The 26,127-nt window shown below is 38.5% G+C and overlaps 1 protein-coding gene across 2 annotated transcripts in view; it reads left to right on the top strand.

Annotated features, from left to right (window-relative positions):
* Window positions 1-26,127, top strand: part of KDM5A (lysine demethylase 5A) — a 97,680-nt gene that overhangs the window by 29,898 nt on the left and 41,655 nt on the right. For both annotated transcript variants that reach the window (XM_013046431.2, XM_004773709.3), the window contains exons 11-14: window positions 5,138-5,319; window positions 7,179-7,341; window positions 10,119-10,238; window positions 14,212-14,406. In XM_013046431.2, the coding sequence (XP_012901885.1) occupies window positions 5,138-5,319; window positions 7,179-7,341; window positions 10,119-10,238; window positions 14,212-14,406 (660 nt within the window). The remainder of the gene's footprint in view (window positions 1-5,137; window positions 5,320-7,178; window positions 7,342-10,118; window positions 10,239-14,211; window positions 14,407-26,127) is intronic.

Below are 26,127 nucleotides of genomic sequence, written 5' to 3'. Positions count from 1 at the left end.
GGCAGAGGCAGAGGGAGAAGCAGGCTCCCTGCTGAGCAAGGAGCCTGATGTGGGACTCGATCCCAGGACGCTGGGATCATGACCTGAGCCGAAGGCAGCTGCTTAACCAACTGAGCCACCCAGGTGTCCCTTACTTACTGTTTTTAAAATATTTTTTAAAGACTTGTTCTTTTATATTTAGAGAGTGCACAGAGGGGGAAGGGATAGGGAGAGAACCTCAGGCAGACTTTCTGCTGTGCATGAAGCTTGATGGGGGCCTCCATCTCACAACCTGAGATCATGACCTGAGCTGAAATCAAGAGTTGAATACTTAACTGACTGAGCCACCCAGGCTCCCCTTACATACTCTTTTTTCTTTTTTTAAAAGATTTTATTTATTTATTTGACAGAGATCACAAGTAGGAAGAGAGGCAGGCAGAGAGAGAGGAGGAAGGAGGCTCCCTGCTGAGCAGAGAGCCCAATGTGGGGCTCAATCCCAGGACCCTGGGATCATGACCTGAGCCGAAGGCAGAGGCTTTAACCACTGAGCCACCCAGGCGCCCGGGTCATAGAGTTTTTAAAGATTGTTTTCAGTGTCAAACCTCAGTGATTAATATTAATAATATAAATAATTTTCCATGTGTGAGTTTTGAATGAATATTCATTTATCTATTTCTGTTTTTGCTCTATTCACGTTCTTATAAGAATGTGGAGGGGAGCACTTGGGTAGCTCACTTGCTGGGCATCTGCCTTCAGCTCAGGTTAGGATCCCAGGGTCCTGGGATCAGGTCCCACGTTGGGCTCCCTGCTCAGCCGGAAGCCTGCTTCTCCCTTTCCAACTCCCCCTGCTTGTGTTCCCTCTCTCGCTGTGTCTCTGTCAAATAAATAAATAAAATCTTAAAAAAAGAAAAGGATCTGCAGAAATGCTGGGTTGTAACCAACCATAGTATGCAGAGACAGATGATACAGACTGGGTCATGGATTTGCCATTTTTCTAAGCAATTGTGTTTTTCTCAGGATATTATTTTTGTGTTGTAAGATGGAATGAGATAACCTGTTTATTACAAAGGGATTTTAAGGACTAATTAGACAATGTGTATGAAACTTTGGACTTTTTTTTTAAAGATTTTATTTATTTATTTGACAGACAGAGATCACAAGTAGAGAGGCAAGTGGTGGTGGGGGGAAGCAGGCTCCCCACTGAGCACAGAGCCCGATATGGGGCTTGATCCCAGGACCCTGAGATCATGACCTGAGCTGAAGGCAGAGGCTTAACCCACTGAGCCACCCAGGTGCCCCAAACTTTGGACTTTTTAGGGGTGCCTGGGTGACTCATTCAGTTGAGTGGCCGACTCTTGGTTTCAGCTTGGGTCATGATCTCTGGGTGGTGAGATTAAGTCCTGAGATGGGCTCCCCACTCAGCGGCAGTCTGCTTCAGGATTCTCCCTTCCTCTGTGGCATCCCCCCAACCCCCCCCCCACATGTTCTCTTTCTCTCTCTCTTTAAAAAAAAAAAACAAACACTTCAGACTTTTTAATACTTATATCAGTTCATTACTCCTCTCTGAAAGTTACTGTATTAGAATAGTAGATAACTGCAGCTTTTCACCAGGAGTTGTACATTTATGTTGAACTTCTATATGGGTTAACTGTTGATATCTGATAGCATATTTCTCTGGTATCAAAGTTTACTGGAAAAGTACTTCCAAAGTTAACGTATTTATCTTATGAGTACAGTGTGCTTATCAACAGAACTTCTAAGAAATAAAAAGAGGTATAGGACTTGAAACCTTGGGAACATTTTTTTTCCTTCTTGTCTTTGCTCCATATTAAATCCTGTTAGTTCACTTTTCATTATTTTCTATAGGATTGCCTTCTTTTTCATACCCACTACCACCATCCTTCTCTAGGTCCTATCATATCATGTTGGGATGATTACCATAGTTTTACATAAATGACCACTTGTGTTGGGACTCCCTAAGACCATCTCCAGGTTCAGTGATTTTTCTGGGAGGACTCATGGCTATGATTTATTATAGTGAAAGAAGGCAAAGCAGAATAAACAAAGGGAAAAGATGCATGGTCCAAGTCCAGAGAAAACCAGGTAGAAGCTTCCGAGAGTCCTCTTCCAATGGAGTTACACAGGATGCACTAGTATCAAATTGACAGTGTGTATGAAGTATTAGCCTACCGGAGAAGCTCATTAGAGACTTAGTGCTCAAGGTTTTATAGGAACATGGTGACGAAGGCATCCTCTACTCAACACATACTAACACCGCAGACACCCAGAAGGAAAGCAGGTGTATGTAAACCTCGTTGTATAGCCTAGGCATTGTGAATCACTCTGTATTAGTGGAGGGAACTGTTGATGATGTAAGTTTGCATATGCCAGCTAACAGAACTTTAAGCAGGCTCTTTGAAGAAAAGCAGTCTTAGGCCTGTTATGGTAACCATTTTCTGCTTACTGCTTCTCTCTGCAATCTTTTTTATTATTGCTTTTATTTAAAATTTTAAGGTCGGGGGCATCTGGGTGGCTCAGTGGGTTAAATTAAGCCTCTGCCTTCAGCTCCGGTCATGATTTCAGGGTCCTGGGATTGAGCCCTGCATCAGGCTCTCTGCTCAGCAGGGAGCCTGCTTCCCTTCCTCTCTCTCTGCCTGCCTCTCTGTGATCTCTGTCAAATAAATAAATAAAATCTTAAAAAAAAAAAAAAATTTAAGGTCGAAAGGTCTTTGGGAGTTTAGTATGCAATTCTGTCTACTTTTTTTTTTGTAAAGTAGTTTAAAAGTTTAAAAGTGGTTTAAAATTTTCCATAATCAAAAGTTTAAAAATACTGAAGATACTATGTTTATATTGCTTCATTTTTCAAATTCTGTCTTATTTCTCTTCTGAACATAGGCTAAAATCCAAGCTTCTTAGTTTGAAACATAAGATTAAAGGTCCAAGATTCTTCTTTTCTAATCTTATTTCCTGTATTTCTGAGCATGACTATTCTACTCTTCCCTTTCACCTGTCAGAACAGTATATTTTTGGTCCCTCCGTCATTTACTGTGAAAGCTTATCTATTTTTTCCAAGCTGTACTCTGCTTCTTCCTTTTCATAGAAGTTTTCTTAATGATGCAAACCCATACTGATTACTATTGTCCTCTGAAGAATTAAAGAAATTGCTCTTTTATCTGTATTTGGAGTTTAATATATGCAGCCTTGTCTTTTTTTTTTTTTTTTTTAAAGATTTTTATTTATTCATTTGAGAGAGAGAGAGAAAGAGAGCACAAGCAGGGGGAGGTACAGAGGAAGAGGGAGAAGCAGATCCCCAGCTGAGCAGGGTATTACTTAGGAATTACTCAGGCGTCCCTATACAGCCTTGTCTTGAAACTTTGTATGTAGGCCTTATCTCTTCAAGTGATTCATTATGTTTTCAGGCAATCAGCAGACCAACCAACTAAAAAGCATATGGAGTAGTAATTGTGGAAAGCTTTGGGGGCGCCTGGGCGGCTGTTGCCTAGATGTCTGACATCATATCAGGTCATGATCCTCAGGGACCTGGGACTGAGCCCTGTATCAGTCTTGGTGCTCAGCAGGGAGTCTGCTGCTTCTGCTCCTTCCCCCACTCATGCACACTGTGTCTTGCTCGCTCTCAAATAAATAAATAAAATATTAAATAACTGACAGCCTCTTTTATTTTTTATTTTTATTATTTTTTAAGATTTTACTTATTTGAGAGAGAGATAAAGTGAGAGACAGAGGGAGAAGGAGAAGCAGACTCCCCACTGAGCAGGGAGCCTGATGTGGGGCTCAATCCTGGGTCGAGATTGTGACCTGTGCTGAAGGCAGACACCTAACCAACTCAGCCACCCAGGCACCCCTGAAAGCTTTCTTTAAAAAGCCTGTTGAGGGTATGAATCATGTCTTTATTTTTTAATGGAATTCTTACTTAAACCTGTGCTGGACTTTCTTATTCTATCTTCTGCGACTCTTAATCACAAATATAGTTTTCATTGTTTTGTGCTACATTATGGATGATACTCTCAAATCTGAATTCTAGTTGACACATTCTCTCTTCACTGTTGTCATTGGCTGTTAAATCCCTTACTTTGCAGGTTTTATTTTTCAACGCTGTATTATAGAAAGTTTCAAATGTATGAAAGTGTACATAATAAGGAATTTCCCTTCTTCCCTAGAGTACCTGGCATCCAGGTTCAGCAGGTCATCAACCTCCTATTAGAAGGCAGTTGGATTCTCTTACCTGTTTCTGCATTCAGTCTGTTGTCAGTCTGTTGTGATGTCACATATCCTTGTATCCTTTGGAAAACTCACACTATGTTCCTGCAAGAATGAGAGTGAAAAGGGCAAATAACATCTTACAGTTATTATGAAAATAGTTTGATTTGCAGATTCCTTGAAATAGTCTTAGGTTCCCTAGACCCCACTTTGAGAATTGCTCTCCACAAGGACGATAAGCACTTTAAGGCTTTACTTCACGGCTTCAAGGATAGGTTTTTGGGAAACTTGGTGTCCCGTCTAATTAGAAACCTCAATGAAAACTCAGGGACAATAGCTTTCCTTTTTCATTCTGCCTTTCATTCCTTTCTTTGTTTCTGGAAACTGGGAATTCTTTACTCTTCTGAGTTCTTCTATGAAACAGATGTTTTTGTTATTGTTATAATTTATTTAATATTTCTGGACATGTTTGTAGTGAGGGTGGTAGTGGTAACTTTCTGCATCATCTTAGTCTTTGGTGTTGACATAAATGCAGGATTAAGTGTCTTACTATTTTTTGTTTTCATAGCATCTGACACCATTCTATAAACATAGTGGTAAACATTTTGGGAAATTACACTCCTGGGGGTAAAATAGAAATATAATACTGACCTATTAAAATGAGTCTTACATTATTTTACCAGTAAGGTAGGGAGGAATAGTGTAAAAATGCTTTTATCCTTCAGGATAAACCGGAGGGATCTGAAATAATTAAAGGGAAATGTGAATACCACCTGGATAAGATAGTTACATGAGTTATGTGTTACAGAGCAAAGAGCACAGATGAACTAGATTATTATAAATACTACATGCATTTTTTAGTTTTTTTTGAAGACTCCCTTGGAATTGGGGCACTTGTCGTTTCTGATCTTGCATATATATCTTTTTTTTTTCTTGATAGGAATATGCGCTTTCTGGTTGGAATTTGAATAATATGCCTGTCCTAGAGCAATCTGTTCTTGCACATATTAATGTAGACATCTCTGGTATGAAGGTGCCATGGCTCTATGTAGGAATGTGTTTCTCTTCTTTTTGCTGGCACATTGAAGATCACTGGAGTTATTCAATCAACTACTTACACTGGTATGTATGATTTTTGTTACATGCTTAGGAATCTTTTTAAAGGTGTAATGAGGGACGCCTGGGTGGCTCAGTTGATTAAGCCGCTGCCTTCAGCTCAGGTTATGATCCCAAGGTCCTGGGATCAAGGTCCTGGGATCAAGTCCCACATCGGGCTCCTTGTTCGGCAGGGAGCCTGCTTCTCTTGCTGCCTCTGCCTGCCTCTCTGCCTGCTTGTGTGTACTCTCTCTCTCTATCTCTGACAAATAAATAAAATCTTAAAAAAAAAAAGTTGTAATGATATTAGGTGATATATTAGCAAGAACTGAATTTAAAATTATTCCTACCCAAAGGAGGGTAATATATAGAGAAGCATAGAAGGTCCTAAAGGTATGTATATCTCAGACACCTTCCCTTTTAAAGTATGTACATGGAGCATGCATCAGAGCCTGCAGTTTTAGGTCGTGTGATACTTAATTTGGTATATGGGGCAATTACCTTGGTATATCTTTTGATATGCAAGGTAGGATTTTAAAGTATGTATAGTTTAAAAAAAAAGTATGTATAATTGAGATCTGACTAAACCTTCAGGATTGGAAGTTATTAAAAGATTTTTTCTTTTTAATGCCATTTTCCCTAAAAATGCCTGTTATGTGCATATTTATTAAATTCTTTGGCTGAATTTTTTTGTGGCTCCCCCACAGCTTTCATTGACTTGCCCATGTAAATTATCATGACATCAGTTAAATGATTTTCTCCATTTGGAAAATACTGCTCAAATCACACTATGCAGTATTGGAAAACTGTAGTGATTTTATTTCTCTGCTTTATCACTGTGCTGTATAATACGATAACTCTTAGCTACATGTGGCTTTTTAAATTAGTTAAGATTAAGTAAAATTAAAAATGTACTTCCCCAGTTACAGGAAGCATTTCAAGTACTTTATGGTCACCGGTGACTAGAGCCCTGTGTATTGGCCGGCACAGATAAAGAATATTCTCATTATTATTGTTATTTTTTTAAGATTTTATTTATTTGTTTGATACAGAGAGAGAGATCACAAGTAGGCAGAGAGGCAGGCAGAGAGAGAGGGGGAAGCTCCCTGCTGAGAGAGAGCCCAATGCTGGGCTTGATCCCAGAACCCTGAGACCATGAGCCACCCAGGCACCCCAGAATATTCTCATTATTGCAGTAAGTTCTCTTGGAGACAGCACTGGATTGTATTAGGATTAGGAAATTCAGCTGTTTTATAAATACTATGACTCACTAAATCTATTTCCTAGAAGTACAGCATCGTATTATAAATGAACTCTAGTTCACTAAAGTCTGGTGCATTAATGATGCCAAGTTTTTGGTTCTTAAGATTTGTAGATAGAACTCTTTTCAAGGTTTCAACAGTTTCTACCCTTGCTTTAGTTTTTAGGTTAGTAAAATTCAACTTAGTGAAGTTATGTAAAGGTATTCTACAGAGTGTTGACTTCAGATTTGATCATTGTGGGGATAATGGGAATGTCCAGGGGACTTAGGAAATAAGGTAGTATGTTAGTATCCTTTGGAATGATGTTTATTTTTCATATAGTGCCTTTCCTATATGAAGAAACTATTTATTGATCCACCTTAAAGAGTTCATGTGCTTTGAATTGCATTAAGTTGATTTAGAATTAATTTTAATAGTAGTGATAAGTATGTGTCTACGTATTTATGTACCTTGCCTTACTTCCTGTTATGAACAGATTCATGAATTGGTTTGCCAAGATTCAGGGTATATAATCTGTGACCATGGACAAGACAAAATTAATTGTAGTTCAGTGGATTTGAATGAGAGACTCTGGCCTTGTTGGTAACATGCTCACCTAGCTAAACAATTATTTCTTTTTGCTAGGGGGGAGCCAAAGACATGGTATGGTGTGCCATCTCATGCTGCTGAACAGCTGGAGGAGGTGATGAGGGAGCTGGCCCCTGAGTTGTTTGAGTCCCAGCCTGATCTCCTGCATCAGTTAGTCACCATCATGAACCCCAATGTACTGATGGAGCATGGTGTGCCTGTGAGTCTTTTTGTGTCTCCTTTTAGTATTTTCATTTTAAGGTTCTGTTATCTTCTCATTAGACAGAAACACATTTGTTTTATAACTCGAAGCAAAAGATTTCATCTTCTAGCCAAATTACAATTTATATTCTGAAGGGAACAACATTTCTTGGTAAGAAAGAGGTGTTTTAAAGTATTAATCTTACTTTATGATTAGCAACCTATTCAGTAGGCTTCTGTTTTCAGTAAACCTTTATATCCTGGTTTTGACAAAAATCTTACATTCTTTATTGTCTATTGAAGTAATAATACTCTCTAATTTATTATCTGTATTATCTTTGTTTTGTCAGAGTGTAAAGTATTTTTTTTTTAATTTTATTTATTTATTTGACAGAGATCACAAGTAGGCAGAGAGGCAGGCAGAGAGAGAGAGAGAGAGGGAAGCAGGCTCCCTGCTGAGCAGAGAGCCCGATGCGGGACTTGATCCCAGGACCCTGAGATCATGACCTGAGCCGAAGGCAGTGGCTTAACCCACTGAGCCACCCAGGTGCCCCGAGTATAGAGTATTTTTAAGTGATACTTGAAACTAATACTTACCCTTTGGAGATCATACTTCATTAAAGGTTTCACAGCTTTTTTTTTTTTTTTTTAAAATATGTGATAATCAGGGACGCCTGGGTAACTCAGTTGGTTAAGCGGCTGCCTTCGGCTCAGGTCATGATCCCAGCATCCTGGGATAGAGTCCCACATCGGGCTCCTTGCTCGGCGGGAGTCTGCTTCTCCCTCTGCCTCTGCTGCCACTCTGCCTGCCTGTGTGCTCTCTCTCTCTCTGGCAAATAAATAAATAAAATTTTTAAAAATAAACAAACAACAAATAAATAAATATGTGATAATCAAATACTATGAATACCTTTTTTGCTTTACCTTTTTAAAAAAGATTTTATTTAGAGAGTGACAGAGTGTGCAAGCATGAATGGGGGGAGGGGCAGAGGGAGAAGGAGAGACAGAATCTCAGGCAGACTCTGCACTGAGCATGGAGCTTGATGTGAGGCTTGATTTCGTGACCCTGAGACCATGACCTGAGCCGAAATCAAGAGTTGGATGCTGTAACTGACTGAGCCAGCCAGGCGCCCAGTATTAATTTGTGTTAAAAGATCTTACTTGTTTCAGACAGAGATAGTGAGAGAGAGCGCTTATACGTTATACACATGCCCGCAGCGGGGAGGAGCAGAGTGGGAAGCAGACTCCCCACTGAGAAGGGAGCTGGATATAAGGCTTGATCTCAGGACCTGGGATCATGACCTGAGCTAAAAGCAGAGTGAACTTATACTAGAATCTGGGATTTTTCTTTTCTTTTCTTTTTTTTTTTTTTAAGATTTTATTTATTTATTTGACAGAGAGAGATCACAAGTAGATGGAGAGGCAGGCAGAGAGAGAGAGAGGGAAGCAAGCTCCCCGCTGAGCAGAGAGCCCGATGCGGGACTCGATCCTGGGACCCTGAGATCATGACCTGAGCCGAAGGCAGCGGCTTAACCCACTGAGCCACCCAGGCGCCCCCTGAATCTGGGATTTTTCTAGAGACACATAGTATTGGGGTGGCTGGGTAGCGCACACATACTGTCTCTAAAATAAATAAATAAAGACACATAATCTTATCATAAAAATAAGTGGAATCCAGGAAAACTGATTTTGAGGTTATCGCCATATAACATGTGAGCTAATTACCTAGTTAATTTCCAAAAAATTATCTAAGAGTAGGAGGCAATTCCATTTTTTAATGTTACTGACAACATAAGGATGAAGGGATAAAACAAAAAGTCTCTCTTTTTCTTTTTTTTTTTTAAGATTTTATTTATTTGTCAGAGAGAGAGCGAGAGCAAGCACAGGCAGACAGAGTGGAAGGCAGAGTCAGAGGGAGAAACAGGCTCCCTGTGGAGCAAGGAGCCTGATGTGGGACTCGATCCCAGGACACTGGGATCACGACCTGAGCCGAAGGCAGCTGCTTAACCAACTGAGCCACCCAGGCGTCCCAAGAAAAAGTCTCTTAATTGTAAAAATTTTATCACATTTCAGAAACTAGTAGCCCAGTAGGAGTAACATTTTCTTTTTGAGAATTTGCTACTTTTTTTTTTTAAGTCAATTACAATTTTATTTTATTTATTTTTAAAAAAGATTTTAGTTATTTATTTTACACAGAGAGAGAGGGAGCACAAGCAGGAGGAGTGGGAGAGGGAGAAGCAGGCTTCCGTCTGAGCAGGGAGCCCAATTTGAGCTCTATCTCAGGACCCTGGGATCGTGACCTGAGCCAAAGGTACATGCTTAATGACTGAGCCACCCAGGCTCCCTGTCTGCTACTTCTTGTTGTGAATTATTGTAGCTTGTTATCAGTGACTGTTTTAAGAAGGTAAGAGTTCGGGGACGCCTGGGTGGCTCAGTTGGTTGGACGACTGCCTTCGGCTCAGGTCATGATCCTGGAGTCCTGGGATCGAGTCCCACATTGGGCTCCCAGCTCCATGGGGAGTCTGCTTCTCCCTCTGACCTTCTCCTCGCTCATGTTCTCTCTCACTGTCTCTCTCTCAAATTAATAAATAGAATCTTAAAAAAAAATAAAATAAAGAAGGTAAGAGTTCAGGCTGCTTCTTAAACCCTGATATTATTTTCTGATATGGGTAGGTGAATGCTTTACTGTTTTTAATTTTAGAAAATGCCTCTGAAAGTGACTGATAAAATCTCTTCCTCTTTTTTGTTGTTTTTATTTTGTTTTGTTTTGTATCCCTGTTCCCACTTTGCATTTAGGTGTACAGGACCAATCAGTGTGCTGGCGAGTTTGTTGTGACATTTCCTCGTGCCTATCATTCTGGATTTAACCAGGGCTACAACTTTGCTGAAGCTGTGAACTTCTGTACTGCTGACTGGGTCTGTTCTATAGCAAGTAGCTGTTGTACGTCTACTAACACCCCTGGAAAATGCATCTTAGTGGCCATATTTGCTTAGGTGGAGAGGGGAGGATTTATGAATATTTTATTTTTTATTTTTTTTAAGATTTTATTTATTTGAGAGAGAGAGAGAGCATGAGGGGAGAGAGGTCAGCGGGAGAAGCAGACTCCCTGTCGAGCAGGGAGCCCACTGCGGGACTCAATCCTGGGACTCCAGGATCGTGACCTGAGCCGAAGGCAGTCGCTTAACCAACTGAGCTACCCAGGTGCCCTTATGAATATTTTAGTAGAGACTGGAATGGGTGTTGTAATTTAGAGAATTCAGTTAGAGTTTCCATTGCAGTTTTTATTTGGAAGATTTTATAGTTCTCTACTTCTCATCCATTCATTCTTTTCCCCATTCTGTTTGAATTTTAAATGAGCACTTGTTAGTTTTTGAATCTTTCTTTTCTGAGAGACTGTCGTGCCTCTAGTCTTTGCCTTCTCTGAGCAACTTAAGGATTTTATAATGACAACTAGATCTTTTCTTTTTGACAACTGGGTCTTTTTAAGAATTAATTTTACCTGTATTTTCAGGTATCTAACTTGGATTTTTATTTTAAAATACCCCTTTATTACTTCCCTTCTTATAGACAATTAAGTGATTTTATTCTTCCTACCATTTTATGTTTTTTTGCATTTCTTAAAAAAAAAACTTAAAGAGTAGCTATAGTTCTGAGATCTCTTGTGGGATATACTTGTGTTTAACTGATAATGCCAAAGGTGCTGGGGTGGCTCAGTCGTTTAATCATCTGACTTCAGCTCAGGTCATGATCCTGGAGTCTTGGATGGAGTCCTGCATCAGGCTCCCTGCTCAGGAGGGAGTCTGTTTCTCCCTTTTTCTTTACCCTTTCCCCTGCTTGTGCTCTCTCTTGCTCTCAAAGGAATAAATAAAATCTTTTAAAAAATAAAATAAATGATAATGCCAGTGATTGCTATTTTGCTTTTTTGTATGAGGTAGATATCAAAACGTGACTAGTTATGATTATGTCATGTTGGTTGGGAAAAGACTGCAAATTTATAATACACTCTTTGACTTTAGTTTTCATTTTGTGATCTTTTTTTGGTCTCCTCTCAATATTTGGGAGTTTTTGTTTTTATATTTTAAGAGAGAGAGAGAGCACCCTGAGGGAGAAGAGATCATTGTAGCAGGTTCCATGCTGAGCGCAGAGCCTGACATGTGGCTTGATCTCTTGTTGAGTTCAGGACCCTGAGATTACGACCTGAACAAAATCAAGAGTCAGATGCCAACCGACTGAACCATGCAGGTGTCCCAAGGGGGAGATATTTTTAGTAATAGTGGGTCTTGTGTTTTCTGTGGGCACATTAATTTATTAAATTCCATGATTCATGATTTCATGAATTTTTGTTTCCTTGGTTAATGAATGACGTGATGAGTAATCTTATTTGATCTAGTAATTTGAAACATTAGGCTTAGGAAGCAGTATGAGCAAGACTGAGCTTAGGACTTTCCCTTAGGTGTGAGGTCTATTTTTTAAAATTCAGCTAACCTTTATTAAAATGTTTATGATTTACTTCTTGGCTGGATGTAGTATAGGAAATAAAGATAATTCAGAAATGAATTCGAGATGGTTTCTGCCTTTAATGTGTTTGCTGTTATTGATGTGTGGCCTTTGGCAACTCTTTTAATTTCAGTGTGCCTAAGTTTTTTACCTTGTCTGTGAAGATACTAAGATTCTCTTAATAACCTCAAACAATTGAGATGGTATATGTAGAAATCCTTGAAACTCTTGAAAAGAAGAGATATGCTAGATATGAAAAATTATAGTAGCTTTAGATTTGGAATATGGTGATTGATGGTACTAAGTTTATAAGCCACAACAGATAATCAGTTCTATTTTATGTGGCTTCTTTACAGAGTATAATAATTAAGATCTTCATATTTTCTTGCCATTGTTAATCTATATAAAAAATGTTTAACAAGTAAATATTTATGAATTAGGAAATGGAAGAGTTGTGTGTTAATAGGATAATGCCTAAGTTCAGTATCATTATTTTCTTTGGAAAGATTCTTTCTTTCTTTCTTTTTTTTTTTTTTTTTAAGATTTTTACTTATTTATCTGACAGACACAGTGAGGGAGGGAACACAAGCAGGGGGAGTGGGAGAGGGAGAAGCAAGCTTCCTGCTGAGCAGGGACTGTGCCCGCCCCCCACCCCGCCAATGCAGGGCTCCATCCCAGAACTCTGGGATCATGACCTGAGCCAAAGGTAGACGCCTAAAGACTCAGCCAGCCGGGCACTCCGAAATACTGTTTCTTTAAAAGAGTAGGTGCGCCTGGGTGGCCCAGTTGGTTAAACATCCAACTCTGATTTTGGCTCAGGTCATGATCTCAGGGTCCTGAGTTCAAGCCCTGTATTGAGCTCTACACTGGAGGTGGAGCCTACGTAAAAAAGAAAACAAAAAACAAAAAAAGAGCATGGAAACAATGTTTGATTTAGAGATAGTCTTATATTCTCAAAATGTAATTCCTGTGATTGTCTTCTGCCTTTTTCAACATGGAGGTGAATTCTTAAAGGTTCTTAAAGGTCCATTTTCTTATTTTTTCTCTTTTATGTCATAGTTTTCAAATGTAAACTAAAACTCCCATTTAAACTACCCAGGTTTTCCTGCTGGACAGAAGGGTAGAAGTTGGTGAAAGATAGGAGGGAGGAAATGTGTGTGTATATATGTGTTTGTTTTATGTACAGGCATACATTGTTTTATTGCACTTTGCTTTATTACATTCCACACATAATTGCATTTTTTACAAATTGAGAGCTTGTGGCAACACTGTTTTGAGAGCAAGTCAGTTGGCACCGTTTTTCCAATAGCATTTATTCACTTCACGTCTCTGTATCACATTTTGGGAATTCTGGCAATATTTCAAACTTTTTTGTTATTATTTGTTCTGGTCTCTGTGATTAGAAATTACGTCTTAAAGTTCCAATGATGGTTAGCATTTTTTAGCAAGGAAGTATTTTTGAGTTAAGTTGTGTACATTGTTTTTTTAGACATAATGCTGTTGCACACTAAACACTACACTATAATGTAGACATAACTTTTATGTGTACTGGAAAAACAAATCATTCATTTTACTTACTTTATTGTGATACTTATTTATGGTGGTCTGGAACCCAACCCACAGTATCTCCAAGGTGTGCCTATGTAGTATAACCAGTATCATAATTTGGCTTAAAGCTTGATGGTTAAAGAAGTTTTCAGAATTTATCCTAAAAGGTGTATCTGATGATTATGAAAAGTGAGCATCTAGTGATTTGTTTATTCACTTAGGGAGAATAAAGTGTATAATCTTACGATTTCACTTGGATTCTCTTTAGACCAGACTGATCCTTTTAAAAGAATTTCTAGATGCTTTATCTAAATTGTCTTTTGGTTTGGTTCTTATAATAAAAGTTAATATGAATTGTTGAAGGTAGTGCTTTTTTCCTCCCCTTTTCTTTCTTCTTCTTTTTTTTTAAACTTTTAATAACATCTCTGCTTTTTGGTCTGTGGAAACTTCCATGCTGAAGCTATCCACTTAACCCTTTATTACCTAAATGTTTTTTTCTTTATTCTTTAAAGGCAGCTTATGTTAAAGTGGTCTAAAAGAGTTTGCTTTTTCATTTAAGTATCAAGGAACTGTACTTCTTGTTGTACATAATGAGTAGAGTAGAAAATCAATAGCTTAGGCTAGAAGCTTAGCATCTCAAATTATAGAAATTTTCTGTGGGAAGGCCTTTGAAATTCCTGCTGGGCCATAAAGATTTTATATTTACATTTCCTTTTATGTTCAAATGAAATTTGTTATTCTACCTTTTTTGGTAATAAAACAGAGGAGCTGTAGACTAAGTACTGGTTTTTGCTCTGGAATATGTTATAAGCAAGTAATTTAATTTGACAATTTTGTTTACAGTTGCCCATTGGACGTCAATGTGTTAATCACTACCGACGGCTAAGGCGCCACTGTGTCTTTTCCCATGAAGAACTCATTTTCAAGATGGCAGCAGATCCGGAATGCTTAGACGTGGGGCTGGCTGCCATGGTGTGCAAAGAATTGACTCTCATGACTGAAGAAGAGACAAGATTAAGAGAGTCTGTTGTACAAATGGTGAGTTTGTGGACCACATTTTCTCTATTTGATACAGCTCATGGAATATACTAAAAATTGAACTTGTAGAAAGAATCCATTTTCATCTTTGATTCCTTTAGAAGATGAGCACAAAAATCACACGTTGGGAGAAAGTGTGTGTGTGTGTGTATGTGTGTGTGTGTGTTTAAAGATTTATTTATTTTAGGGAGAGAGAGAGAAAGTATACAATGGAGTGGGGAGAGGGAGAGAGAATCTTAAGTGCACTCTGCTGCTGAGCACGAAGCTTGATACGGGGCTTGATCTCACAAGCTCAAGACCTGACCCGAAATCAAGAGTTGGGTGCTTAACCAACTGTGCCACCCAGGCACCCTGGAGAAGGTATATTTTTATTCTTGCTATTTTGGTTCTACAAAATGAAAGGTTTTAGAAATCTTTATGTCACCTCTAGATTTTAAAAAATGGAATCCTGTCATGTAGAATTTCTTAGATATATTCCTTTTTTAAACCTTTTACATACAGTATTATTTCTTTAAATAAGAAAGTTCAGATCCTTTACTCTGAGCTTTGAAATGAATAAAACTTGTGCTTCTGGTGATTCCAACTGTCAGAGTGGACTGGTGGATTGATCTGTTTTTGTTTTGTTTTTCCCCTGGGATCCGCCTCCAGTTTGGAAGCCAGTTGAATTTCTTTCTTTCTTTTTTTTTTTAAAGCCAGTTGAATTTCTGATGGAGTTTCTTACAATGATGGTGGCTGGGCAGTGGAGTGGCTATACCATTCCCACAGGTGTTGGGATTTTGAATGCCTAAAATAAACTAAACCTTTGTCACAATCAAGTTAATGAACATATCACCTTCAAAAATTTTCTTAGGCCCCTGTATGATCCTTCCCTCTTGTCCCATTCCCCCTCTTCACTACTCCCACTCCACCCTCTTCCAGGAAGACACCAATCTGCTTTCTTTCTTGTGCCTTTTTAAAAAGTGTCTTACTTAAATTGAGTCATACAGTTGATACTTTTTGTTTAGTTTCTTTGACTTAACATACTTTGAGATTCATTTATGTATTTATGTATTAATTGTTTATTCTTTTTAATTGCCAAGTAGTAGTTGTAGTATTTTTTGTATGGATATACCACAGTGTATCTTCACTTACAAATGAACATTTTAGTTGTTTTCAGACTTTTTCCTGTTACCAGTTAAGCTGCTGTGAACATTTCTGAACAGATTTCTGCGTTGACATATATTTTCATTTTTCTTGATAAATACTAGGACTGGAATGACTGGGTCTTATGACATGTGTATGTTTAATTTTTTCTACAAACTGCCACACTGTATTCCAAAATAGTTTTTACAGTTCTGCCAGGAATATGAGAGTTCCACTTGTCCTGCAATCTCCCTGACACTTGGAATTTTAACTTCAGATTTTTTTTTATTTATTTATTTATTTTTTTTTTTTTTAATTTTATTTTATTTTTTTTTTTTTAAAGATTTTATTTATTTATTTGACAGAGAGAGATTACAGGTAGGTAGAGAGGCTGGCAGAGAGAGAGAGAGAGAGAGAGAGAAGCAGGCTCCCCGCCAAGCAGAGAGCCCGATGTGGGACTCGATCCCAGGACCCCGAGATCATGACCTGAGCCGAAGGCAGCGGCTTAAACCACTGAGCCACCCAGGCGCCCCCAGATTTTTTTTTAAAGATTTTATTCACTTATTGAACAGAGAGAGAGAGCACACAAGCTGGGGGGAGAGGCAGAGTGAGAGAGAGAAGCAGGCTCCCCAAGAGCACGGATCCCAATGCAGGATTTGTTCCCAGGATCCCAGGATCATGACCTGAGCCTAAGGCAGACACTTAACCAACTGAACCACCCAGGCATTCCCAACTTTAAGTAGATACTCTTAATAGGTTTGTTGTGGTAGTTCATTGTGGCTTTAATTTTAATGACTAATGATGTTGGGTACCTTCTAGGTGCTTATTTGCTGTCTGTATATCTTTTTAAAAAAAATTTTACTTATTTATTGGACAGACAGAGATCACAAGTAGGCAGAGAGGCAGGCATAGAGAGAGGAGGAAGCAGGCTCCCCACTGAGCAGAGAGCCCGAAGCGGGACTCGATCTCAGGACTCTAGGACCGTGACCTGAGCCAACGCAGAGGCTTTAATCCACTGAGCCACCCAGGTGCCCCACTGTCTATATATCTTTGAGGGAAGATTCTGTTCAGATCTTTTGGCCAACTTTTAAAACTTGGGTTCTTACTGAATTTTGAGGGTTCATTATATAGTCTAGATACAGATTCTTTACCAGATAGGTGATTTGAAAATATTTTCTTCCCGTCTGTGGCTTGTCTTTTCCTTTTCTTAATAGTATTTTTTTAAAAAAATTTTATTTATTTATTTGACAGAGAGAGAGAGATCACAAGTAGCAGAGAAGCAGGTGGGGGGGGGGTGGGGAGCAGGCTCCTCACTGAGCAGAGAGCCCGATGTGGGGCTCAATCCCAGGACCCTGAGATCATAACCTGAGCCGAAGGCAGAGGATTAACCCACTGAGCCACCCAGGTTCCCCTCTTAATAGTATTTTTTGAAGAGCAGGAGTTCTTTGGTTTATCAATTCTTTCTTTTTTGGCTCGTGGCTTTTGGCTATACCTAAGAAATCTTTAATTCAAGATCATGAAGATTTTCTCCTGTGTTTCCCAGAAATTTTTTAGTTTTAGCTCATACATTTATGTGTATGGTCTGTTTCAAGTTAATTTTTGTATGTGGAATGAGGTATGGATCAGAGTTTATTTTCTTGCATATGTCACTTATGATTTCAAGCCCACTTATTAGATTACTAACTTGAGATCTCCTGTTTTGGCACAATTGGTTTTAGCTAACTTAATAACCAAGTAACCAAAAATAATAAGAACAATTGGTAGGTTGAGAAGACACTTTATTTTTTGACATATCCCAAGTGGTAGAATGTAACAGAAGCCTTGTTTCCTCTCAGTAAAATCAGAATTTTCTTGAAAACACCATTTTCAGTTAGAAAAGTTTATATAATCACAAAATTAAGGACTTTGTCTATTTTTTTTTTTAAAGATTTTATTTATTAATTTGACAGAGAGAAATCACAAGTAGACGGAGAGGCAGCCAGAGAGAGAGAGAGAGAGAGAGAGAGAGGGAAGCAAGCTCCCTGCTGAGCAGAGAGCCCGATGCGGGACTCGATCCCAGGACCCTGAGATCATGTCCTGAGCCGAAGGCAGCGGCTTAACCCACTGAGCCACCCAGGCGCCCCAGGACTTTGTCTATTTTTAAAAAATTTCAAATAATGGGCTATCTTAGATTTGAAGAGTTTTGAGGAAATAAAGGTTTAAGCTGAAGAAAAATACTGTGGTAGATAGGAATTTGAATCTGAAAAGTAAAAGAAAAATCAATTTCACCATTCTTTTTATGGGCGTAAATGGGGGAAAAATCTTTAAACCAAAGCTATATATAGCTGTTTAAAGCTGTATAAAGCTATACATACTACAAATGATGTAAATATTAATATTATAAGCTAATTATTTTTTAAAAGATTTTATTTTATTTATTTGACAGAGAGAGATCATAAGTAGGCAGAGAGGCAGGCAGAGAGAGAGGAGGAAGCAGGCTCCCTGCTGAGCAGAGAGCTGGATGTGGGCCTCGATCCCAGGACCCTAGATCATGACCTGAGCCAAGGCAGAGGCTTTAACCCACTGAGCCATCCAGGTGCCCCTAAGCTAATTATTTTTAAGAGTTTATGACCTTGGAAATTAGAGTTTTTGCTATATGGTCAGATTTTTTTTTCTAATTTGAATTACCTGTGATAAGAAACAAGAGGGTTGCCTGGGTGGTTTAGTCAGTTAAGTGTCTGCCTTGGCTCAGGTCATGATCTCAGGGTTCTGGGATTAAGCTCCGAGGTGGGCTCTCTGCTCAGTGGGGAGTCTGCTTCTCCCTCTTCTTTTGTCTCTCTGCCCGCTCATGCTTTCTCTCTCAAATAAATAAATAACTTTAAAAAAGAAGAAGAAGAAGAAAGAACAAGATAAAAGTGAATCTTTTTGTTTTTTAAAAAATTTTTTTGAGAAAAATGAATTTATGACTTGATATAGTTAATATTCTCATGTTATATCTATATTCTTAAAAGATTTCTTTGCTTATTTTTTATTAGCCTTTTATATTTTATTATTTTTTTAATTTTTATTTATTATTATTTATTTTTTTAAGATTTTACTTATTTGGGGCGCCTGGGCGGCTCAGTGGGTTAAAGCCTCTGCCTTCAGCCCATGTCATGATCTCAGGGTCCTGGGATCAAGCCCCGAATTGGACTCTCTTCCGCAGGGAGCCTGCTTCCTCCTCTCTCCCTGCCTACCTCTCTGCCTACTTGTGATCTCTCTCGGTCAAATAAATAAATAAAATCTTAAAAAAAATAAAAGAAAAAAAGAACTACCTGCTCTGCTAAAAAAGAGTAGGTAATTTTTAAAAAAAAAGATTTTATTTATTTATTTGATCGAGAGAGATCACAAGTAGATGGAGAGGCAGGCAGAGAGAGAGAGGGAAGCAGGCTCCCTGCTGAGCAGAGAGCCCGATGTGGGACTTGATCCCAGGACCCTGAGATAGCCGAAAGCAGCGGCTCAATCCACTGAGCCACCCAGGCGCCCCGCGGTTATTCATTTTTTTAATAAGACTGCCTTTTTATTTATTTTATTTTATTTTTTATTTATTTATTTTTTTAAAGATTTTATTTATTTCACAGAGAGAGATCACAAGTAGACAGAGAGGCAGGCAGAGAGAGAGAGGGAAGCAGGCTCCCTGCTGAGCAGAGAACCCGATGTGGGACTCGATCCCAGGACCCTGAGATCATGACCCGAGCCAAAGGCAGCAGCTTAACCCACTGAGCCACCCAGGCACCCAAGACTGTCTTTTTAGAGTAGTTGAAAGTTCACAGCAAAAAAAGGGAAAGGGGGGGGCGCCTGGGTGGCTCAGTGGGTTGGGCCGCTGCCTTCGGCTCAGGTCATGATCTCGCGGTCCTGGGTCCCACATCGGGCTCTCTGCTCAGCGGGGAGCCTGCTTCCCTCTCTCTCTCTCTGCCTGCCTCTCTGCCTACTTGTGATCTCTCTCTGTCAAATAAATAAATAAAATCTTTAAAAAAAAAAAAAAAGGGAAAGGGTAGATTATAGAGAGTTCCCATATGTCTTCCATCACTACACATGCAGTGCCTTCTGCATTATCAGTGTCTCCTGCCAGAGTGGTACATTTGTTAAAATTTATGAACCTGCTTTGATGCATCATAATCACCCAAAGTCTATAGTTCATATTGCAGTTCACTCTTGGTGTATATTCTTTGTGTTTGGATGAATATATAATGACATGTATCCATCATTATAGTATAGAGTATTTTTGCTTCACTAAAATTCCTCAATGTTTCATCTGTTTATCTCTGCCCACTCCCTTCCATTGGCAAATACTGATCTTTTTACTATCTCTGTAGTTTTGTCTTTATATTGTATAGTTGAAATCATACAGTGTATAGTCTTCAGATTGCCTTTCATTTTTTTCATGTGAATGTCTAGTTGTTCCAGCATGATTTATTGAAAAGAATATCTTTGCTTCATTGTGTTGTCATCTTTGTGAAAGATCAGTTGACTGTATTTATGTGAGTCTGTTTCTACATCCTCTGTTGTGTCCATTGATTGATTTGTCTATTCCTTTGTAATACCATGTAATCTTCATTACTACTGTAGCTTTATAATGTTTTAAAATTTTTATTGATTTTTTATTTATTTTTTTTTTTTAAAGATTTTATTTATTTATTTGACAGAGATCACAAGTAGGCAGAGAGAGAGAGAGGAGAAAGCAGGCTTCCTGCTGAGCAGAGAGCCCGATGTGGGACTCGATCCCAGGACCCTGAGATCATGACCTGAGCTGAAGGCAGCGGCTTAACCCACTGAGCCACCCAGGCGCCCCAAAATTTTTATTGATTTTTTATTTGAGTATAGTTGACACACAGTTTAGTGTACAATTTATCTAAGTCTTAGAGTCAGATAGTATTAGTCTTCTGACTTTGTTCTTCTGCAGTATTGAACCATTATGAGTCTTTTAATTTTCCATATAAACTTTAGAATACTTTATCAATATCCATGGGGATTTTGATTTTGATTGTACTAGATTTATAGATTAAGTGGGTAGAACTGACAACTTGACAACACCGAACATGGAACACCTCTATCCATGAACATGGAACACCTCTCCATTTATTTAGCTCTTTGATTTTGTCCATAGGAGTTCTGTAGTTTTTTTTCTTTTCTTTTTTTTTTTTTTAAAGATTTTATTCTTTTTTTTTTTTTTTTTAAAGATTTTATGTATTTATTTGACAGAGAGAAATCACAAGTAGATAGAGAGGCAGGCAGAGAGAGAGAGAGAGAAGCAGGCTCTCTGCTGAGCAGAGAGCCCGATGCGGGACTCGATCCCAGGACCCTGAGATCATGACCTGAGCCGAAGGCAGGGGCTTAACCCACTGAGCCACCCAGGCGCCCTGTAGTTTTTTTTCTTGTATGTATTCTGTTAGATACCTAAGTATTTCATTTTTGAAGGGTGCTAATATAAATAGTAATTTGTTTTTAATATCAAATTCCACTTGTTTATTACTGGTATATAGAAAAGAGATTGAATTGAATCCTAACCTTGTATCTGTGTAACCTTGCTATTATTGCTTATTAGTTCCAGGAGTGTTTTTGTCAGTTCTTTCAGATTTTCTGCATGATGATCTTATGATCCATGAGCAAAGATGGTTTGGTTTCTTTCTTCCCAGTCTGTATCCTTTTTATTTCCTGTTCTTGTCTTACTGTATTAACTAGGCCTTCCTGTTGAAAAGGAGTGGTGGGAGGGAACATTTTTGTCTTATTCTTGGTCTTAGTAGAAAAATTTATTAGGAATGGGTATCAAGTGGTTTTTCTGCATCTGTTGATAGAATCATGTGGCAGGGTTTGAGAGGATTGACTCTAATTTTGAAAAGTTCTAATTGTTGCATACTTGGGATGAATTCCACTTAATTTGGTTATGTAATTCTTAATATATACTGTTGGACTCAACTTGCTAGTTTTATTGAAGATTTTTGCATCTATGTTCATGAGAGATATTGGCCTGTAGTAGTTTTGGTAGCTGGATAATGTTGGCTTCATAGAATGAGTTAAATGTTTTCTCTGCTTCTGTCCTCTGAAAGAGTATTGAGAATTGGCTTAATTTCTTCTGTAAATGTTTGGTAGAATTCACCAATAAACCCATTTGGGACTGGTGTTTTTTGTTTTGGAAGGTTATTAACTATTGATTTGATTTCCTCAATAGATATATAGAGCTATTCAGATATCCTCAGAAGTGTGTGTGTGTGTGTGTGTGTGTGTGAGAGAGAGAGAGAGAGGAAGAGAAATTTGACATTATCTTTCCAGGAATTGGTCCATTTCATCTGGTCATGAAATTTGTGGGCATAGAGTTGTTTATAGTATTCTTGAATTATCCTTTCAGTATCCATGGGATCTATAGCAATGACCGCTTTTTTAATTTCTGATTTTAGTAATTTGTGTCCTGTTTGTTTGTTTTTCCCCCAGCTAGAGGCTTATCAGCATCATTGACCTTTCTTAGGACCAGTTTTTGGTTTTATTGATTTTTTTCTCTACTCATTTCCCTTTTTTCATTTCACAAATTTCTGCTCTAATTCTTTTTTTTTTTTTAAGATTTTACTTATATATTTATTTTAGAGAGAGTACAGGCAGAGTGAGGGACAAAGGGAGAGGGAGAACTTCAAGCAGACTACACGCTGAACACAGAGCCCAACATAGTTTATTATGTAATAAACATAGGGGTGCATATATCTTTTAAAATTAGTGTTTTCATATTCTTTGGGTAAATACCGAGTAATGCATCTACTAGATCATTTGGTGATTCTGTCTTTGATTTTCTGAGGAACCTCCGTATTTTTCCACAGTGGCTGCATCAGTTTTCATTTCCACTAATAGTGCATGACTGTTTCTTTTTCTCCACGTCCTTGCTGACACTTGTTTCTTGTATTTTTAATTTTAATAATTCTGATAAATGTGAGATGATATATCGTGTTTTTTTTAAGAATTTTTAAAAAAATTTTTATTTCTGATATATCATGGTTTTAATTTGCATTTCTCTGATAAATGATGTTGAGCATCTTTTCATGTGTCTCTTTACCATCTCTGTGTCTTTGGAGAAATGTCTGTTCATGTCTTCTGCCCTTTTTTGGTAGGGGTGGTGTGGGGGTTGAACTCACAAACATGAGATCAAGACCTGAGCTGAGATCAAGAGTCAGATGCTTAACCCACTAAACCACCCAGGCACCCCTCCCCATTTTTAATTGGTCAGATTTTTTCATTATTATATTTGTTGTGGTCATTTTGATGAGTGATCTTTGATGTTACTGTTGTCATTATTTTGGGTGCCATGACCTGTGCTTATATAACAGTGAAATTATTATTATTAGATAAATGATAACTTATTAGATAAATGTTTTATCTACCAACTGGCTGTTTCCTCATTCTTTGTTCTTTGAGACACAACAATATTGAAGTTAGGCCAATTAATAACCCTACAATGGCCTTTTAAGTGTTCAAGTGGAAGAGTCACATGCCTCTCACTTCGATCAGAAACTAAAAATGCTTAAGCTTCATGAGGAAAGCATGTGGGAAGCCTAGATGAGTCAAAAGCTTGGCTTCTTGTGCCAGAGTTAGCCAGGTTGTGAATGCAGACGAAAATTTCTTAAAGGAAATTAAAAGTACTACTCTAATGAACACATGAACAATAAGAAACTATAATATAGAGCCTCATTGCTGATGTAGTGAAAGTTTTAGTGATCTGGATAAAAGATGGAGCCAGCTACAGTATTTTCTTATGCCAAAGCCTAATCCATAGCAAGGCCCTAACTCCTCAGTTTTATGTAGGCTAGGAGTGGTAAAGAAGCTACAGAGGTTTGAAGCTAGCAGAGTTTGGTTCGTGAAGCTAGCAGAGGTTGGTTCAAAGAAGTCATCTCTATACCACAGAAATGCAAGGTGAAGCAGCAAGTGCTGATGTCGAAGTTGGCACGAGTTTATTCAGATCTAGCTGAAGTCAGTGAAGGTGGCTACACTAAGTACAGATGTTCAGTGTATAAGAAACCGCCTTCTGTTGGAAGAAGATGCCATCTAGGACTTTGTTAGCTAGAGAGAAATGAATGCCTAGCTTCAGAGTTTCCAAGGAGAGGCTGACTATCTTGTTAGGGGCTAATACAGCTCATGACTTCAGGTTGAAGCCAGTGCTTATTTACTATTCTGAAAAGCAGAGTCCTTAAGAATTAGCTGAATCTACTCTGTGTCCTGTAACTGGAACAACAAAGCCTGGATGACAGCACATTTGTTTACAAATGGTCTAGACCTAGTTTGCCATGCTGCAAACAGGACATCTGTTCTGCAACCTATGGATCAAGGAGTAATTCAACTTTAAAAGTCTTATTATTTAAGGAATATTTTGTAAGGCTGTAGTTGCCATGATAGTGAGTGATTCATGTGATGGACCCAGGCAGAATAAATTGGAAACCTTCTGGAAAAGGTTCACCATTCTAGATTCTATTAAGAATATCCCTGATAGGGGCGCTTGGGTGGCTCAGTGGGTTAAAACCTCTGCCTTTGGCTCAGGTCATGATCCCAGGATCCTGGGATCAAGCCCCGCATCGGGCTCTCTGCTCGGCGGGGAGCCTGCTCCCCTTCCTCTCTCTCTGCCTGCCTCTCTGCCTACCTGTGATCTCTGTCTATCAAATAAATAAATAAATAATCTTAAAAAAAAAAAAAGAATATCCCTGATAGATGAGGCAAGGCCTGAATATCAATATGAACAGGAGTTTGGAAGAAGCTGATTGCAGTCTTGGCTTGGATGACTTTGAGTATTCAAGACTTCAGTGAAGGAGATAACTGCAGATGGTGGAAGTAGCAAAACTAGAATTAGAAGTGGAGCCTGAAGATGGGACTGAATTGTTACAATCTCATGATGAAACTTGAGCAGTTGAGGAGTTGCTTCTTATGGACAAGCAGAGAAAGTAATTTCCAGAGATGAAGTCTGCTGGTGAAGATGCTGTGAAGGTTATTGAAATGACAGTAAAGAATTTAGAATATTACATAAACTTAGTGGATAGTGCAGTGGCAGGATTGTGAGAGGATTGACTCCAGTTTTGAAAGAAGTTCTAATTGTGTGTAAAATGCTATCTGACAGCATTGTATTCTTCAGAAAAGTCACACGTGAAAGAAGCAGTTGATGTGGCAGACTCTGTTGTTATTGTTGTCCACCAATTGAGCCAGCCAGGTGTCCCAGACTCTTGTTTTATTTTAAGAAATTGCCACAGCCACCCCAACCTTCATCAACCATCCCCCTGGTCAGGCAGCAGCCCGAGTGACATGGAGGTAAGACCCTCCACCAGTGAAAAGCTCAAATGATATTGAGCATTTTTTAGCAATAAAGAGTTTTTAAATTAAGGTATATACATTGCTTTTTTAGGCATAATACTATTGCATATTTAATAGGCTGCAGTATAGGGTAAATATAACTTTTTTATATGTGCTGAGAAACCAGAAAGTTCATTTGACTTATTTTATTATGATACTTGTTTTATTATTGTGGTCTGAAACAAAACCCACAATATCTCCAAGGTCTGCCTGTACATTGGTGGAGACTCATGAAGTCGGTTTTTGTGGTATAGTCTCATTTCAGGTTTAACCTTCGTTATTAATGGGGTATCGTTTTTCCTTGTTCTGCAGTAATTTGAGTATTGCATCTCTTGATCATTTTATTTATTGTTTGATCACATTTCTTTAAGGACTCTTCCTGTAAACTCAACTTCTTCTTATGCCCTTGAGACTCTAATCTCAACCCTTTCTTTGCATATTGTGCCCTTGTCTTTCCTATCTTGAAGAAAGTTCTCATTTTTTTCCTACCAAAAAACTCGAGTGGTTTTTCTGTGGCCAGTGCCCTTGTTTCCTTTTTATCCCTTCATTGTCACTGTCATTCTGAAATTCTCAGAATTTGTTAGTGATTTTATTGCCAAAATCTAGTTGCTCTTTGTCTTTTATCCCCATGACCTCTTTGTTGCACTACATTTTGCTTCTTTGTTCCTTTCCCTAACACTTGCCTACTGTTTCTTGCACCTGATAACACTGGCAGTCACTTTAAAAAAATTAAAAAAAAAAAAAAAAGATTTATTTATTTATTTTAGAGAGACAACGAGCTGGGGGAGAGACAGGGAGAGGGAGCGAGAGAATCCATAAGCAGACTCCCTGCTGAGCATGGAGCCCAACTTGGGGCTCCATCCCAGGACCCTGAGATCATGACCCAAGTTGAAACCAAGAGTCAGCCTCTCAACCAAGTCACCCAGGTGCCCCTTGCCAGTCACTTTTAATTATTTTCTTCATCTTCAATTGCCAGTGTTTGCAGGGTGCAGCCTTTGACCTTTTATTGTTTTCTTTTCGTGCTACTTTACGAGGAATTCTTAGCTTTCCTTAGGATTTTACCTCTTTTTCAATTACTACCTTGTGGTTTCATTTCTCAGGTTTTGATATTTCCTCCTAGTTTATGCAAACACAGGAATTATTGTCACTCTGAAAGAGGTGTCATATCCAGTCACCCATTTGTAATCCAAGTTTCCCTGGGAGACATTTCTGTTTAGTTTTTTGTCATCTTACTTTCAGCATCTGAGATAGAATATCATCTCCTCT

The sequence above is a fragment of the Mustela putorius genome, unplaced genomic scaffold, assembly GCF_011764305.1.
Source record: "Mustela putorius furo isolate JIRA1106 unplaced genomic scaffold, ASM1176430v1.1 tig00003988_pilon_pilon_pilon, whole genome shotgun sequence".
Lineage (NCBI taxonomy): Eukaryota > Metazoa > Chordata > Mammalia > Carnivora > Mustelidae > Mustela > Mustela putorius.
Note: the sequence above shows the minus strand (reverse complement) of the source record. Positions and strands in the feature narration are given on the sequence as shown.